At 38.7% G+C, this 16,817-nt stretch overlaps 1 protein-coding gene across 1 annotated transcript in view; it reads left to right on the top strand.

Annotated features, from left to right (window-relative positions):
• The window catches only part of DNAH7 (dynein axonemal heavy chain 7), a 257,234-nt gene that overhangs the window by 154,393 nt on the left and 86,024 nt on the right, over positions 1-16,817 (top strand). The window contains exons 41-44 of the mRNA XM_068967281.1: positions 3,122-3,994; positions 5,956-6,185; positions 12,892-13,222; positions 15,656-16,002. Of these exons, the coding sequence (XP_068823382.1) occupies positions 3,122-3,994; positions 5,956-6,185; positions 12,892-13,222; positions 15,656-16,002 (1,781 nt within the window). The remainder of the gene's footprint in view (positions 1-3,121; positions 3,995-5,955; positions 6,186-12,891; positions 13,223-15,655; positions 16,003-16,817) is intronic.

The raw sequence follows: 16,817 nt of genomic DNA, 5'->3' as shown, positions 1-16,817 counted from the left end.
ATGAAATGTCTGGAATAAGCAAATGCATAGTGACAGAAAGTAGATTAATGGCTGCCAGAGGCTGTGGGGACATGGAGTAGGAATAGTAAGGAGTGACTGCTAATGGGTATAGGGTTTCTTTGGGGGTGTTGAAAAAGATCTAGAATTAGATGGTGGCAATGGTTACACAACATTGTGAATATTCTAAAAGCTGTTGAATTATATGCTTTAAAAGTGAATTTTATGATATATAAATTATACATAATTAAAAGAATTTGTAATCAAGACTTTTAAGATAAATAAGTTCAAAGCACAAATACAGGATAAATTCTTCCCTGCAAAGGTTTAGATTTATAATGGAAACTTTTAAAAACATAAGGGATGGCAATAGAATAAAAGTTCCCTGTGGGGGAGGGAGGAGGGCAGCTATCCACAGAAGTGAGGGTGAGAGAGTCTGCTAAGGTATTGAGAATGTTCTGTATCTTGATCTTGGTGGTAGTTATGTGGGTGTATAATGTGTGAACATTCCTGGAGATGTACACTGAAGATTTTTGTACCTTATGGTAAGGAAATTTTAAAAAAGAAAAAGAATCTTCCTAGTCATCATCCTCAAAATTTGTAAGTCAACAGTTACAGAATGGGGCCCTAGATGCAGGTGTGTTGACTTGTCTTTGAGAAACACTGTCTTGGGTTCTTGCTTAATTGCAGTTAGATGATATTATACTTGATTCATGCTTAAACACTGATGCCCAATATATGTGGTTGGCTTAGTTTAGTTTCCTTTCCTCATTAAAAGAAAGGGGGCTTCAGTGTCTCAAGCTAAGGAAGTGACTCTTGTCATATTTTGGGAAACCCAGTTGTCCAGGAGAGAAATAGCTTTTGCACTATTTGGTCAGAGTAAGTGGGAAGCTTCTATCATATCATTTATGTAGCCACTGGTGTTATGAAAAGGGATGACACTAGTATGTCAACTTGACAGCAGTGAAAATACTAAAATCATTATTGTTAAACACAATTAGGCTGATTCCAAGGCAGTTTGTAATAATTATTTCTCAGTTCTACAGTGCTTTCATACCTGTTGTCATTTCATTTTTTGCCATGCATCTATGTGATTTGTAAGGCAAGTATTACCACTTCTGTTTTATAAGGTGAAAAAGCTGATACATACAGGATTAATGTTAGAAATTTAGCCGACAGAGATATGCATTGCTTGTATCATATGAGTATTGGTCTGTTGCTGCTGCTGCTGCTGCTAAGTTGCTTCAGTCGTGTTCGACTCTGTGTGACCCCATAGACGGCAGCCCACCAGGCTCCCCTGGGATTCTCCAGGCAAGAACACTGGAGTGGGTTTCCATTTCCCTCTCCAATGCATGAAAGTGAAAAGTGAAAGGGAAGTCGCACAGTTGTGTCCGACTCTTAGCGACCCCATGGACTGTGGCCTACCAGGCTCCTCCATCCATGGGATTTTCCAGGCAAGAGTACTGGAGTGGGGTGCCATTGCCTTCTATGATTAGTCTGCTAGTGCTGTCATAATAAAAGTACCACAGACTGAGTATCTTAAACAACAGAATTTTACCTTTCCATACCTCTGGAGGCCAAAAGTACAAAATGAAGGTGCTGTCTGTGTGGATTTCTGATGAGGCTCTCTTCTGGCTCACAGAGGGTTTCCTTCACATGGTGTCCTCAGAGGCTCTTTCTTCTGTGTTCCTGCCATGACAGAATGAGGGCTCTGGTGTCCTTTCCTTTTCCTACAAGAACACCAGTCCTGTAGGATTAGGGCCCTACCCACATGACTTTTTTAAATTCAATTACCTTCTTAATGGACCTCTCTCTAAATACAGTCACATTAAGGGATAAGGCTTCAATTACAGATGTGGTCACAGGGGAAACAATTCTGTCCAAAACAGACTGTAAAGTGAAAGTAAAAGTCTCTCATTTGTGTCTTACTGTTTGAGACGCTATTTTCTATATAGTCCATGGAATTCTCCAGGTCAGAATACTGGAGTTGGTAGCCTTTCCCTTCTCCAGGGGATTTTCCCAACCCAGGGATCGAACCCAGGTCTCCCACATTGCAGAGGGATTCTTTACCAGCTGAGCCCCAAGGGAAGCCCAAGAATACTGGAGTGGGTAGCCTGTCCCCTTTTCAGGGGATCTTTCTGACCCAGGAATTGAACCCAGGTCTCCTGCATTGCAGACGAATTCTTTACTGACTGAGCTATAGAGATATTCATACCACTCTGAGGAAATATTAATAGTTATGTAGCAAATGATTATTTTTATAGTCTCTCAACATGTGCATGTAAGTGGAGATCTATTTTAGTATATTGCATCTGCAGTTACTTACAAAAAAAATAATTAACATGTCCAAAACAAAGTTCCCTCCATCTAAGACATTCTTACATTTTCTATAAAATATGCTTTTATAAAGACAGTAATACCTATGCTGCTGCTGCTGCTAAGTCGCTTCAGTTGTGTCCAACTCTGTGCGACCCCATAGATGGCAGCCCACCAGGCTCCCCTGTCCCTGGGATTCTCCAGGCAAGAACACTGGAGTGGGGTGCCATTTCCTTCTCTAATGCATGAAAGTGAAAAGTGAAAGTGAAGTTACTCAGTCGTGTCTGACTCTTAGCAATCCCATGAACTGCAGCCTACCAGGCTCCTCCGTCCATGGGATTTTCCAGGCAAGAGTACTGGAGTGGGGTACCATTACCTTCTCTTAATATCTATAGATTTGCCAATAAATTCAAAATATTATCTGGCTTGGAAAAGGCAACAATCACTGCAAGGGAGTTGCAAAACACTAGACACTGGGGCCCAGTTCTGTTACCTGTATCTGTATGACCAGCAAAGGCAGTCACCTACCCTCTCTAGTCCTTAGTGCACTTAATACCTCTATAATCTGGTGCAGTCTCCCTAATTTACCTTCACTTATTGGTAACAATGTAACTATGTTTTATTCCAAATATATGATCAAATTTAATATTTAAAATAAATATTATGCCATTCCTTGCTTAGATGTGCTTTTAATAAAACCCATGGAAATTTCTTGAGAGTACTTTTTATATTACTTCAGATTAGCACATAAATAACACTTTAAAATAGGAAAATCGATTCTTAAAGCTGCTTTTTAATTATTGTACAGGTCCTGAGAGTATATTATGATCGCCTTCTGGATAATGCAGACAGAAGTTGGCTTATCAGCTACATTCAAGAAATCTTAAAAACATATATGGAAGAAAATTTTCATGAGCTTTTTCGAAGTTTGGATTTTGATAATGATGGGATAGTGGGAGAAGATGATTTACGCAGCTTAATGTTCTGTGATTTCCACGATCCCAAGAGAGAGGATACCAACTACAGAGAAATTGCAGATGTGGATGCTCTCCGGGTGATTGTAGAAGCTCACCTAGAAGAATACAACAATATGAGCAAAAAAACAATGAACCTTGTCTTGTTCCGGTTTGCCATCGAGCACATCAGCAGAATTTCCAGGATCCTGAAACAGCCTCGCAGCCATGCTCTTCTTGTTGGTGTTGGAGGTAGTGGAAGGCAGTCCGTCACCAGATTAGCTGCCCACATGGCTGATTCTTCAGTTTTCCAGGTTGAAATTGCCAAGGGCTATGGTAACTCTGAGTGGCATGAAGATTTAAAAGTGATCTTAAGAAAATGTGCTGAAGGGGAGATGCAGGGTGTTTTCCTATTTACAGATACTCAGATTAAAAAGGAGTCATTTCTAGAAGATGTCAACAATCTGCTAAATGCTGGGGAGGTTCCAAATCTCTTTGCATTGGATGAGAAACAGGAGATATGTGCTAAGATGCGTCAGATAGATCGCCAGCGGGATAAAACCAAACAAACAGACGGAAGCCCCATAGCTCTTTTCAACATGTTTGTTGACCGCTGCCGCAACCAACTGCACGTCGTCCTTGCCATGAGTCCCATTGGAGATGCATTTCGGATTCGTCTTAGAAAGTTCCCTGCTCTAGTAAACTGCTGTACCATTGACTGGTTTCAGGTATTGTCCTGTACATTTTAGATAGACTTCTAGAAATACTGATTCTCCATCATCAGCATAACTTATTTTAGAGTCCACCCCACCCCCTGCAATTGTGACTCAGCAAAATTTTCTGATCAATAATAATATATTTTATGAAATAAAAATTCAAAAATCATTGTAACAGAAAAACTTTTTATTACTAGTCTATACAGTCACTGACATCAACTTATTGTAGAAAGTTTTAGGATAAAGTTGTGTATCTGACAGGTTCCTGACAGGGAAGAAAGAATACCTGGGAAGGCCTCACTGAGGAGAGTTGAATGACGGAACTGTTCATGAAGGCGTGGGCAGGATTAAAGGAACTTGAGAGGGATGGTGAGGCAGGGAATGGTAAAGCATAGCAAGAAGATGTTACTACAGCTGGGTTTTAAGGGGCATAGGGAGGAAAACGTGTTACCAGAGCTTGAAGCTGTGGAAGTAGGAAAGTCTGACGGGACCAGGAACCCCAAAACTAGAGTTCAGCTTCTGCTAGAAAGAAGAAGGGATAGAAATGCCTCTACTTCTCTCTTCTCCCACCCTCCAGTCTCTTTCCATTAAACCTGGCAGAAAGTCAAAAAGAAGAAACTCCCAGTGACCACTTTTTCTAATAAATTTCAGTATCAGAAGTACAGACATACGAGGGCATAGGGTAGGAAGTTTGTGAGCTGTGGCAGAGATCCTGTGAGTGAGATCTAACACATGGGAATTTTTTACCTTGGGGAATGTACATAGAGCCCCTTTGTCCCTCCAATGTCTGCTAAGATTTCATGAAAAAACATTTATTGAACCCTTGTTTTGTAGCAGATCTTATTCTAAAGCTGGAGATGAGTCAGAAAATGAAATAGACTAGGCTTCTGCTTTTCTTGAGTTTACTTACATACTTACAAATTAGTGAAAAATAATTCCATCATACAGGGTAGCATAAATGGAGTAAAAGGTTTTCTGAATCAGTGACCTTTAGGAAGAAACATAAAGGGCAAAAAGTGTCAGTACTGAGAGGATCTGGTCAGAGACAAGAAATTAGTGAAGACAAGAGCTTCATAGGAAGAATGAATAGGGTGAGAAAAACTCAGGGTGACAAGGGCATAGTACCTGAGGGGGAAATCATAGAGTTGGGTTGTAAAGGTGGAAAGGGCCAGATCAAGTAGATATTTACAGATTAACTTTGGATTTTGTTTTGAATATGTTGGGAAGTCTTCAAACAATTGTAAATTGAGAGTGTGAAATTAGCTGTTAATATTCTGCATTTGATGAGATCACTCTGACAACTCCATAGAGTACACAAGCATGGTGGACAATTAGGACACTGTTGAAATATTCCAGAAAAATGATAACAGAGTTGAACTGCAATGGTGATTATAGGTGTAGTAGGAAAAGAGTTGGAAGCTATTTTAGGGATGGTGCCCATAGAACTGGATTTCGAGATGGATATAGAATTGAGGTGTTTACTAAGTTGGGAAGATTGCAACTATTTAGGGGGAGATATTGGCCATGATTCAGACTTGTTGAGTTTGAGGCAGTTATGGAGGAAATCAAGGAGGTAGCTATTCATCTAATTCTGGAGTTTAGGGTAAAGGATAGTAACATTTACCTCAGAAATTTGGGGAGAATTGAATGAGATAATAATAGTAAAATGTGCAAAAAGATACACATTCTATAAATATGGTTCCTTTTTTTCTTCCTTGCTCTTGCAATACTCATGTACAATTTCTCTAACTCCTGAACAAACCAGAAAGAGTTAACAACATTACATGCATTAGCTACTGGCTCCCTGTCCTAAGCAGCCAAGTACTTGGGGGGAAGTTTATCCTGAGTTTCTGTCCCATTCCATTCCTCATGCTTTCCCCTGCATTTCCACCATCTGTGAAGGACCTCAGTAGTAGTAACAGACTCCTGTCAGTAACTTTGATGATATGCTAAAGCATTTATCTTACATTCAGTCCTGGCCTGAAGATGCACTACAGGCAGTTGCCTCCCGCTTCCTGGAAGACATTGAAATGTCAGAGGAAATACGAGACGGCTGTATTGAGATGTGTAAAAGCTTCCACACTTCTACTATAGATTTATCGACATCCTTCTATGTTGAACTTCAAAGATACAATTATGTGACACCTACCTCTTATCTTGAATTAATCTCTACCTTCAAACTGTTGTTGGAAAAGAAAAGGAGGTAAAAATGAAATTTCTTATTCCTAAGTAAACTATGGTGGTTTTAAAACATTTGTGTGGACAAAAATGACATAGCAAAAATGAAGATTTTTATTTCATATATGTGTATACTGTGAGTTTTGTTGAATCATTTAATGATTTACTCCACAAACATTTTTAGGTTAGGGAGCAGGGCTTATTCTTTTGTGCACATGATTGCCTAGCACGTCATAAATGTATAATCATATTTAAGGAATGAAGATGTGCCACTCACAGCTGCAGTAAGGCCCCAGGGTACTTTGACAGTAGTATTGGGTAAACATTCAGTTCATTTCAGTTCAGTTCAGTGCAGTTGCTCAGTTGTGTCCGACTCTTTGCGACCCCATGAATCGCAGCACACCAGGCCTCCCTGTCCATCACCAACTCCCTAAGTTCACTCAGACTTGCATCCATCGAGTCAGTGATGCCATCCAGCCATCTCATCCTCGGTCGTCCCCTTCTCCTCCTGCCCCCAATCTCTCCCAGCATCAGAGTCTTTTCCAATGAGTCAACTCTTCACATGAGGTGGCCAAAGTACTGGAGTTTCAGCTTTCGGATCATTCCTTCCAAAGAACATCCAGGGCTGATCTCCTTCACAATGGACTGGTTGGATCTCCTTGCAGTCCAAGGGACTCTCGAGAGTCTTCTTCAACACCACAGTTCAAAAGCATCAATTCTTCTGCACTCAGCCTTCTTCACAGTCCAACTCTCACATCCATACATGACCACTGGAAAAACCATAGCCTTGACTAGATGGACCTTAGTTGGCAAAGTAATGTCTCTGCTTTTCAGTATGCTATCTATGTTGGTCATAACTTTTCTTCCAAGGAGTAAGCATCTTTTAATTTCATGACTGCAGTCACCATCTGCAGTGATTTTGGAGGCCCCGAAAATAAAGTCTGACACTTTTTCCACTGTTTCCCCATCTATTTGCCATGAGTGATGGGACCAGATGCCATGATCTTAGTTTTCTGAATGTTGAGCTTTAAGCCAATGTTTTTGCTCTCCTCTTTCACTTTCATCAAGAGGCTTTTTAGTTCCTCTTCACTTTCTGCCATAAGGGTGGTGTCATCTGCATATCTGAGGTTATTGATATTTGTCCTGGCAATCTTTGATTCCAGCTTGTGTTTCTTCCAGCCCAGCATTTCTCATGATGTACTCTGCATGGATGTTAAATAAACAGGGTGACGATATACAGCTTTGACATACTCCTTTTCCTATTTGGATCCAGTCTGTTGTTCCATGTCCAGTTCTAACTGTCACTTCCTAGCCTGCATACGTATTTCTCAAGAGGCAGGTCAGGTGGTCTGGTATTCCCATCTCTTTCAGAATTTTCCACAGTTTATTGTGATCCACACAGTCAAAGGCTTTGGCATAGTCAATAAAGCAGAAATAGATGTTTTTCTGGAACTCTTGCTTTTTCCATGATCCAGCGGATGTTGGCAATTTGATCTCTGGTTCCTCTGCCTTTTCTAAAACCAGCTTGAACATCAGGAAGTTCACGGTTCACGTATTGCTGAAGCCTGGCTTGGAGAATTTAGAGCATTACTTTACTAGCATGTGAGATGAGTGCAATTGTGCAGTAGTTTGAGCATTCTTTGGCATTGCCTTTCTTTGGGATTGGAATGAAAACTGACCTTTTCCAGTAATTTTTCTTCAATAAGTAATTAGATAAATAAACCTTCTCTTTAGTTATTGAACAGCTGGAATCTAGAAACAGTCGCTCAATATACATAGCTAGCTTTCCTTCTTTAAGTAAACTCTTATTTGAGAACATCAATACAAACATCAGTAAACTTATACACTATAGAATGTGTCAATGTGAGCTGCTTTGATGTTGTTGACGTTAACTTACACATGCAGAAAAGTTGATTGAATAGTTTCTTTGATTCTAAAAATTAATACTCAGTCTTCTTGGGTCAGGAAGATCCCCTGGAGGAGGAAATGGCAACCCTTTCTGGTATTCTTGCCTAGAAAATTCCATGGACAGAGGAGCCTGGTGGGCTACAGTCCGTGGGGTCACAGAGTCAGACATGACTGAGCACATGAACCACTTTCCACACAGGCACACATATGTATTATAAGATGTAAAAATAAAGACACACATATATATTATAAGATGTAAAAATAAAGACACACATATATTAAGATGTAAAAATAAATTACCTGTGAAGTTAGATGTTTAGAAATTTTACTAACCACCTTTAAGGAGGTCTTTTACTAGTGAAATTTATTTAAGCAATTTATATATTACATTTATAAATTTTAACATTATTATTACCCTGATTTAACAGACTAAACTTTCCCAGGTACTTACTTTATATAAAATCTGGTAAGTTAAACTTACACATATGGTAAGCTTTAAGTTTTTTTAAGTGCTTGACTATTACCTATAGACTTGATGGGATTTTTTTTTTTTTTACTTAAAAATACAAATTAACTCATTGCTCAATTATGTAACTTATCAGGGCTTCCCTGGTGGCTCAAACAGTAAAATATCTCCCTGCAGTGCAGGAGACTCACCAGAAAAGTCCCCTGGAGAAAGAAGTGGCTATCCACTCGAGTATTCCTGCCTGGAGAATTCCATAGAGAGAGGAGCCTGGAGGGCTACAGTCCATGGGGTTGCAAAGAGTAGAACATGACTGAGCAACACACACATATATATTGAGGTACAAGTTCAGTTCAGTTCAGTTCAGTTCAGTTCAGTCACTCAGTCTTGTCCGACTCTTTGCAACCCCATGAACCGCAGCACGCCAGGCCTCCCTGTCCATCACCAACTCCCGGAGCTCACCTAAACCCATGTTCATCGAGTCGGTGATGCCATCCAACCATCTCATCCTCTGTCGTCCCCACCTCCTCCTGCCCTCAATCTTTTCCAGCATCAGAGTCTTTTCAAATGAGTCAGCTCTTCGCATCAGGTGGCCAAAGTATTGGAGTTTCAGCTTCAACATCAGTCCTTCAATGAACACACAGGACTGATGTCCTTTAAATATTAAATATACTCGAAACACCAAATGTGCACAGAGTCCTTGACATTGCATTAGTGGTAGATCTTTCTAAATTTTCCTGTGGCTATCTCATTATCTCAGGCATTTTGAAGTACTTTTTCTTGTATTATCTAAGATGCTATCTAGACTGGTGGGAAACTTCTCAGCAATATTTACAGTGACTTTGGTAATGCCTTCTACAGCAGAGGTGTCATAGCTTCCTATTCATCATGGTCCACACCCCATATTGAATCATACTACCAATAGCATTCTTTCCATCTACTAGTGAAATCTGCAAGTCCCACCCAAGGCTACTACATAACTTGACTGAATTTTATTATTTCTTTGACTATCAAGATATTATCTTTCCATTTAGATCTTAGGATTTTAACCTAATGGAATCTTGCTTTTCTCCCCCAATATTTTCCTATCCAGGAGGATTAAAACCTCTTGGGGAGTCTGATTAATTGAGAGGTATCACTTATATCTCTCTTTGACTATATGCTTACAGTATTTCAGGCCATCCTAACTGGAAGAAAGATTGTAAAAATGAGATACAAACTGAGAGAAAAGCTGAAAATAATACTTTTCTAGGCATTTTTATATATTCTTGATGACATTGCAAATTTCCTCTTATTAAAAATGTTCTCCTTTGCCTCTACTAGAGTCCCCACCATATAGTTCAGTTCAGTTCAGTTCAGTCACTCAGTCATGTCCAACTCTTTGCAACCCCATGGACTGCAGAGTGCCAGGCCTCCCTGTCCATCACCAAGTCCTGGAGTTTATTCAAACTCACGTCCATTGATTCAGTGATGCCATCCAACCACCTCATCCTTTGCCATCCCCTTTTCCTCCTGCCTTCAATCTTTCCCAGCATCAGGGTCTTTTCAGATGAGTCAGATCTTTGCATCAGGTGGCAAAAGTATTAGAGTTTCACCTTCAGTCCTTCCAAAGAATATTCAGGACTGACTTCCTTTAGGATGGACTGGTTGGATCTCCTTGCTGTCCAAGGGACTTTGAAGAGTCTTCTCCAACACCACAGTTAAAAAGCATCAATTCTTCGGTGCTCAGCTTTCTTTATGGTCCAACTCTCACATCCATACATGACTACTGAAAAAACCATAGCTTTGACTAGATAGACCTTCGTTGGCAAAGTAATGTCTCTGCTTTTTAATATGCTGTCTAGGTTGGTCATAGCTTTTCTTCCAAGGAGCAAGGATCTTTTAATTTCATGGCTACAATCACCATCTGCAGTGATTTTAGAGCCCCCAAAAGTAAAGTCTGTCATTGTTTCCATTGTTTCCCCATCTATTTGCCATGAAGTGATGGGACCAGATGCCATGATCTTAGTTTTCTGAATGTTGAGTTTTAAACCAACTTTTTCATTCTCCTGTTTCACTTTCATTAAGAGGCTGTTTAGGTCTTATTTGCTTTCTGCCATAAGGGTGGTGTCATCTGCATATCTGAGGTTATTGATAGTTCTGCCAGCAATCTTGATTCCAGCTTGTACTTCATCCAGCCCAGCATTTCTCATGATGTACTCTGCATAGAAGTTAAATAAGCAGGGTGACAGTATACAGTCTTGACATACTCCTTTTCCTGTTTGGAACCAGTTTGTTGTTCCATGTCCAGTTCTAACTGTTGCTTCCTGACCTGCATACAGATTTCCCAGGAGGCAGGTCAGATGGTCTGGTATTCCCATCTCTTTAAGAATTTTCCACAGTTCGTTGTGATCCACACAGTCAAAGGGGTGGCATAATCAATAAAGCAGAAGTAGATGTTTTTCTGGAACTCAGTTGCTTATTCAATTATCCAGCGGATGTTGGCAATTTGATCTCTAGTTTCTCTGACTTTTCTAAATCCAGCTTGAACATCTGGAAGTTCACGATTCACATATTGTTGAAGCCTGGCTTGAAGAATTTTGAGCATTACTTTACTAATGTGTGAGATGAGTGCAATTTTGCGGTAGTTTGAGCATTCTTTGGCATTGCCTTTCTTTGGGATTGGAGTGAAAACTGACCTTTTCCAACTACAGTAACCCTGTAGTTACTCTTCCCTTAATAGCTGAAGTCTTCAGATATCTTTATAGCCAGGTAGTATTGTAACCTGGAAGCAAGCACTCAGATTCCCTGCTGAGAAGCCAGTGTTGTAGCCAACAAGGGGTCCCGTGGGTTGAGCCGCCACATTGAAACTGCTTCATCGTGGCCGGGGGCCAGATCTTTCCTGTGCTTGCTCCACAAGGGTTCCACTGAAACCAGACTCACAGATTATATGATATTCTCTCTCAAGGCTCTCAGTTCACATTGCTGTAACATATTTTGCTCAGAGGAATCAACTTATCACAGAATTATAACATGTCCTGACTTGCAATATTTTTTTTTTTTCAGTGACAGCCTTTTCAGTTTTCTGGCTCAAACCAGTTAAGCACTCAGTTGAAGTGTGCTTCCATCTTTAGACAATTATCGGGTTGGTTAGTTACCAACGTCAACCTACTTTTTGAAGAGAATTTCTAAAATGCGTCACTTTTTATTTTGAGACATTATAGCATCTCAGATATTTTAAATGAAATAAATTATAAAGAAGCATTTTCTCTGCTCATGATATATAATTATCTCTGGAACATATATGAATGCAAATCAAAAATTTAAAGTATATTAAAATATTACATTATTTTGAGATCAGTTATTATTACTTTATAAGAATTTTGTACCAAAAAAAAGAGTTGAGCTTTATTCTCTGGCCACTTGTATTTTAAACGAAAAATTCCTATTTCAAGATACTTAACAATATTAAAATTATGTGCCACATTTGGCAATGTTCAAACAATATATTTTGGGTAATGAAGTCTATTTAAAATAATTGATTATAAAAAGATCTTAAGGAAAATATTGTTGTTGGAATAAACTTCCCAAGATGACTAATTACAGAGGCACATCATTCAACTTGATGGAGGAGGTTCCTTGCCTTATACTTAGTATATTTTTCTTTTGAATTTGTTATATGCTTAGATACTGTGACGGAGAAGGCAATGGCACCCCACTCCAGTACTCTTGCCTGGAAAATCCCATGGATGGAGGAGCGTGGAAGGCTGCAGTCCATGGGGTCGCTGAGGGTTGGACACGACTTCACTTTCACTTTCACTTTTCACTTTCATGCATTGGAGAAGGAAATGGCAACCCACTCCAATGTTGTTGCCTGGAGAATCCCAGGGACGGGGGAGCCTGGCGGGCTGCCGTCTATGGGGTCCGCACAGAGTCAGACACGACTGAAGTGACTTAGCAGTAGCAGTAGATACTGTGATAGATACTGGCAGTACAAAAAACCCCAAGACATACTATCTGCTTTTAATTGCACGTAATCTAAAATTGTAGAGTTCATATTTTTTACCAACTGTTAATATATGCAAAAATCTTTCAAACCCCTTTTTAAAAGTTGAAGTATGCTTGATTTACAATGTTGTGTCAGTTTCAGGGGTTAAGCAAAGGGATTAAGTTATATATATGCGTGTGTGTGTGATTTTTCAGATTCTTTTCCATTATAGTTTATTACAAGATATTGCTTATAGTTCCCTGTGCTATACAGTAGGTCCACTTCTTTAGTTATGCCTTGAAAAAATCTGAAAAGCTAAAGATTGCTTATATTTTCCTTGAAGAAGAAGCCTAGAGCCTGACAGCTAACCTTGTTTTACCTCTTCGCTTTCAGTGAAGTCATGAAAATGAAAAAGAGGTATGAAGTGGGTTTGGATAAACTGGATTCTGCTGCATCTCAAGTAGCCACAATGCAGTTCGAGTTAGAGGCTCTACATCCTCAGTTAAAAGTTGCTAGCAAAGAGGTTGATGAAATGATGTTGATCATTGAGAGGGAATCTGTAGAAGTTTCCAAAACTGAAAAAATTGTGAAAGCTGATGAAACAATAGCAAACGAACAAGCTATGGCTGCCAAAGCCATCAAAGATGAATGTGATGCTGACCTGGCAGGAGCTTTGCCCATATTAGAGTCAGCACTGACAGCCCTTGACACCCTCACTGCACAGGTAAGAGCACAGCCTTCGGCTTGCTGGGAGACCTGTTAGTGTAACTTAAGGAAGTGCTTACCATTGTGTGCTGCAGTTTGGTCTTGTCTTTCCAAAGTCTCCACATTGAATGTGATTGAAATCATTTTCAAATTGGCCAAAAGATTCCCTAATTGACCTGGAGAAAAGAAATGGACCTGCAAGACTAAGAGTTTTGGAAAGAAAGTTTCCAAATGTTCTAAACAACCATACATCAATCATTATTTCAGGAACTTTGCAGAGCAACTTTAATTGACAGGGGCATAAATATACACTTTTATTCTATGTACACTTTTTCATATTTAGAAACTTGTAGCTGGATACGCCTTACAGTATATATGGTAAGGTGTTGTGTCAGTGTTTGTCAGTGGATTTTGTGTGTGTGTGATACATATGACAAGTTATTATGATTTTTTATAATTTATAACAGTATAACAATTTATAATGTTTAGAAAGTTAAGAAAGATTAAAATGAGTTTTGAAAAATAGTGTTGGCAATGTCAGCTAAACTTTTGGGTAAATTAGTAGAGGATGGGACTTCCCTTGTGGCTCAGCTGGTAAAGAATCCACGTGCAATGCAGGAGAACTGGGTTTAATCCCTGGGTTGGGAAGATTCCCTGGAGAAGGGAAAGCCTGCCCACTCCAGTATTCTGGCCTGGAGAATTCCATGGACTTTAGAGTCCATGGGGTGGCAAAGAGTTGGACACGACTGAATGACTTTCACACGCACACACAGGAGAGGATGTGTTAGATCTTTTCTTCACAACTTCCTCCAAAATAGGTTTCAGATAGAAATTTAAATACAAACTGTTATATTATATTATAAAATAGTATAAAATATAGGTCAGATGTTAATAATTGTGGAATATAAGCTAGGACTGAAGATTTCTTTGGTATAAGAGAAATCAGAAAATAAAACACTAAGCAATATTGTTTGTAATATATATGCTCTGGATACTGTCTTGTATTTTTCATAAATAAGAGTATTTTTGTACCTAAAAATGTAATGGTATATTTTTGTACCTAAAAATGTAATGGTATATTTTTGTACCTAAAAAAGTAATGAATTTTAGTACCTAAAAATCAACACATTTTATTTCATATAAACACCATGGATAGAAGTTTAGAAACAGTAAGGGAAAAAATCTTTCAACTGCATGGCAAACAAAATATTAATATATTCTGTATGTAAACCTCTTATAAATCACTAAGAGAAAAAAGTAGCTCTAACATTATATAGTAAATGATATAAAGAAGTACTAATTCAAAAAGGAGGAAATGCAAATAGTTAATAAGGGTATGAAAATATATCATACCTCACTTGTATTTAAAGTCTATACAGTTTATGAAATTCTCCAGGCCAGAATACTGGAGTGGGTAGCCATTCTCTTCTCCAGGGGATCTTCCCAACCCAAGGATTGAACCCAGGTCTCCCACATTGCAGGTGGTTTCTTTATCAGCTGAACTACCAGGGAAGCCTAAAGAGTACTGGAGTAGGTAGTATGTCCCTTCTCCATTGGATCTTCCCAACCCAGGAACTGAACCAGGGTCTCCTGAATTACAGGTGGATTCTTTACCAGCTGAGCTACCAGGGAAGCCCCAAAAGAAATACAAATCAAAATAAAATTTATTTTGCCTGGTAGAATGCTTACCCCTGTTGTTAAGGGTATATGTAATAAAACAGGCACCCTTATATATTATCTGCAGGTCAGTTTGTCAATATTTGTCAAAAGCTTTAAAAAAAAAAAAGACATTAAGACTTTAATTGTAATAGTAAAGAAGAAAAAGGCATGGAGTGTTAGAATTAAGGTTCATATCTATACATCATAAAGCTATGCAGCATTAAAAGCGATGTAAATGTTTACTAGTCCGAGAGTATGTTTATTATATATTATTAAAATAGAACAGTTTAAAACAGCATGTATATTAGATATACTATGATTCCATTGGTTAAAATAGGGCAAATACACTGGTTTATAGCATATACATATGAAAAAGATATAGAGAAATGTAAAGTAAGATGTTTACAGGAGTTAACTATATATGATTGGTTTTATAGGAGACTTATGTACAGTTTCTCAATATTTTTCTGTTTGCATCTCTAACTTTTATAGTTTTTAAGAAGCAGCAAAGCTCTTACTTTGGGACAGTCAATAAAAAGCTCTTTCATGTGTTCTTGAAGTGGATTTCATGTCATAAGTGATCTCAGGGTATTTTCCCATTACTCTTTTTTTATTTTTAACTTTGCCTTTGAGATAAACTTCTCAACACTTCATGATACAATTCTATCACTGTCACCAGCTTCTGACACTGTCACTGTCAGTGAATAGCGAGTTTCTATCTTATGGTTTAGTTTGAAAATAGGAACTAAACACAAGTCATATGTAAACAATTCTTGCATGTTGTTATTTCAAGGACATTACAGTGGTAAAATCCATGAAGAGTCCTCCCGCTGGTGTCAAGCTTGTTATGGAAGCTATATGCATCTTGAAAGGCATCAAAGCTGACAAAATCCCTGACCCAACAGGTACAGGGAAAAAGATTGAGGATTTCTGGGGTCCTGCCAAAAGACTTCTTGGTGACATTCGATTTCTGCAGTCACTTCATGAATATGACAAGGACAATATTCCTCCAGCTTACATGAACATCATAAGAAAAAATTATATTCCAAATCCAGATTTTGTTCCAGAAAAGATAAGAAATGCTTCCACAGCAGCCGAAGGTCTGTGCAAATGGGTCATAGCAATGGATTCATATGATAAGTAAGTAGTGACAAAAAAGAAAACAGACTTTTTTTCTCAGGGTTCTTCAGGTAATATGAAACCTATGAACTACATAGGTGAGAGGCTCCTCAGAAAGTCAGGTCTAATGCCTGCTCTGACATGTTTACTGGAGGCAAGACTATACCAACTACATAGTATAACACAATGATATTTAAACTTTTCGGACTCAGGAACATTTGTTGTTTTTGTTCAGTGGCTAATGAGTTACACTAGTTTCCATAAACACTGTAATATTTTACGTGTATGTGCTTATTCTCCTTTCCCCAACTCACCAAAATTGACACTGGCAACAATTTAATATTCATCTATGGTTTTTTAAAAAATCACTTGTTTAGGGGCTTTCCTGGTGACTCAAACAGCAAGAATCTGCCTGCAGTGCAGGAGACCCGAGTTCAATCTCTGGGTTGGGAAGATACCCTGCCTGGAGAATTCCATGGGACAGAAGAGCATGGCGGGCTATATCCATGGGGTCACAAAGAGTCAGACGTGACTGAGCGACTAACACACATATGCAGTCACTTATTTGAACATATTATATATATTTGATATCTATTTTGAGAATCATATTTTATTGCTGGTATTAACTTTGTTCAATATAAGATATAGAAATCAGTGTAGGTTTTATGTGAAGATGTGTTTTGAGTTATAATAAGGATTTTAGAAAAGTAACTCATGTATTCTACTATTGTATGAAAATTGTGTAAATCTTAATTATGTTGAATTGGTTCACAGTGCTTTTCAGGTCTACTATATCCTTCTACCTTTCTGTATGTTCTACTAATTTGGGGAGTTTG

Source organism: Capricornis sumatraensis, chromosome 3, assembly GCF_032405125.1.
Source record: "Capricornis sumatraensis isolate serow.1 chromosome 3, serow.2, whole genome shotgun sequence".
NCBI lineage: Eukaryota > Metazoa > Chordata > Mammalia > Artiodactyla > Bovidae > Capricornis > Capricornis sumatraensis.
The sequence above is the reverse complement of the archived record's forward strand: the minus strand, read 5'-3'. Positions and strand labels throughout refer to the sequence as shown.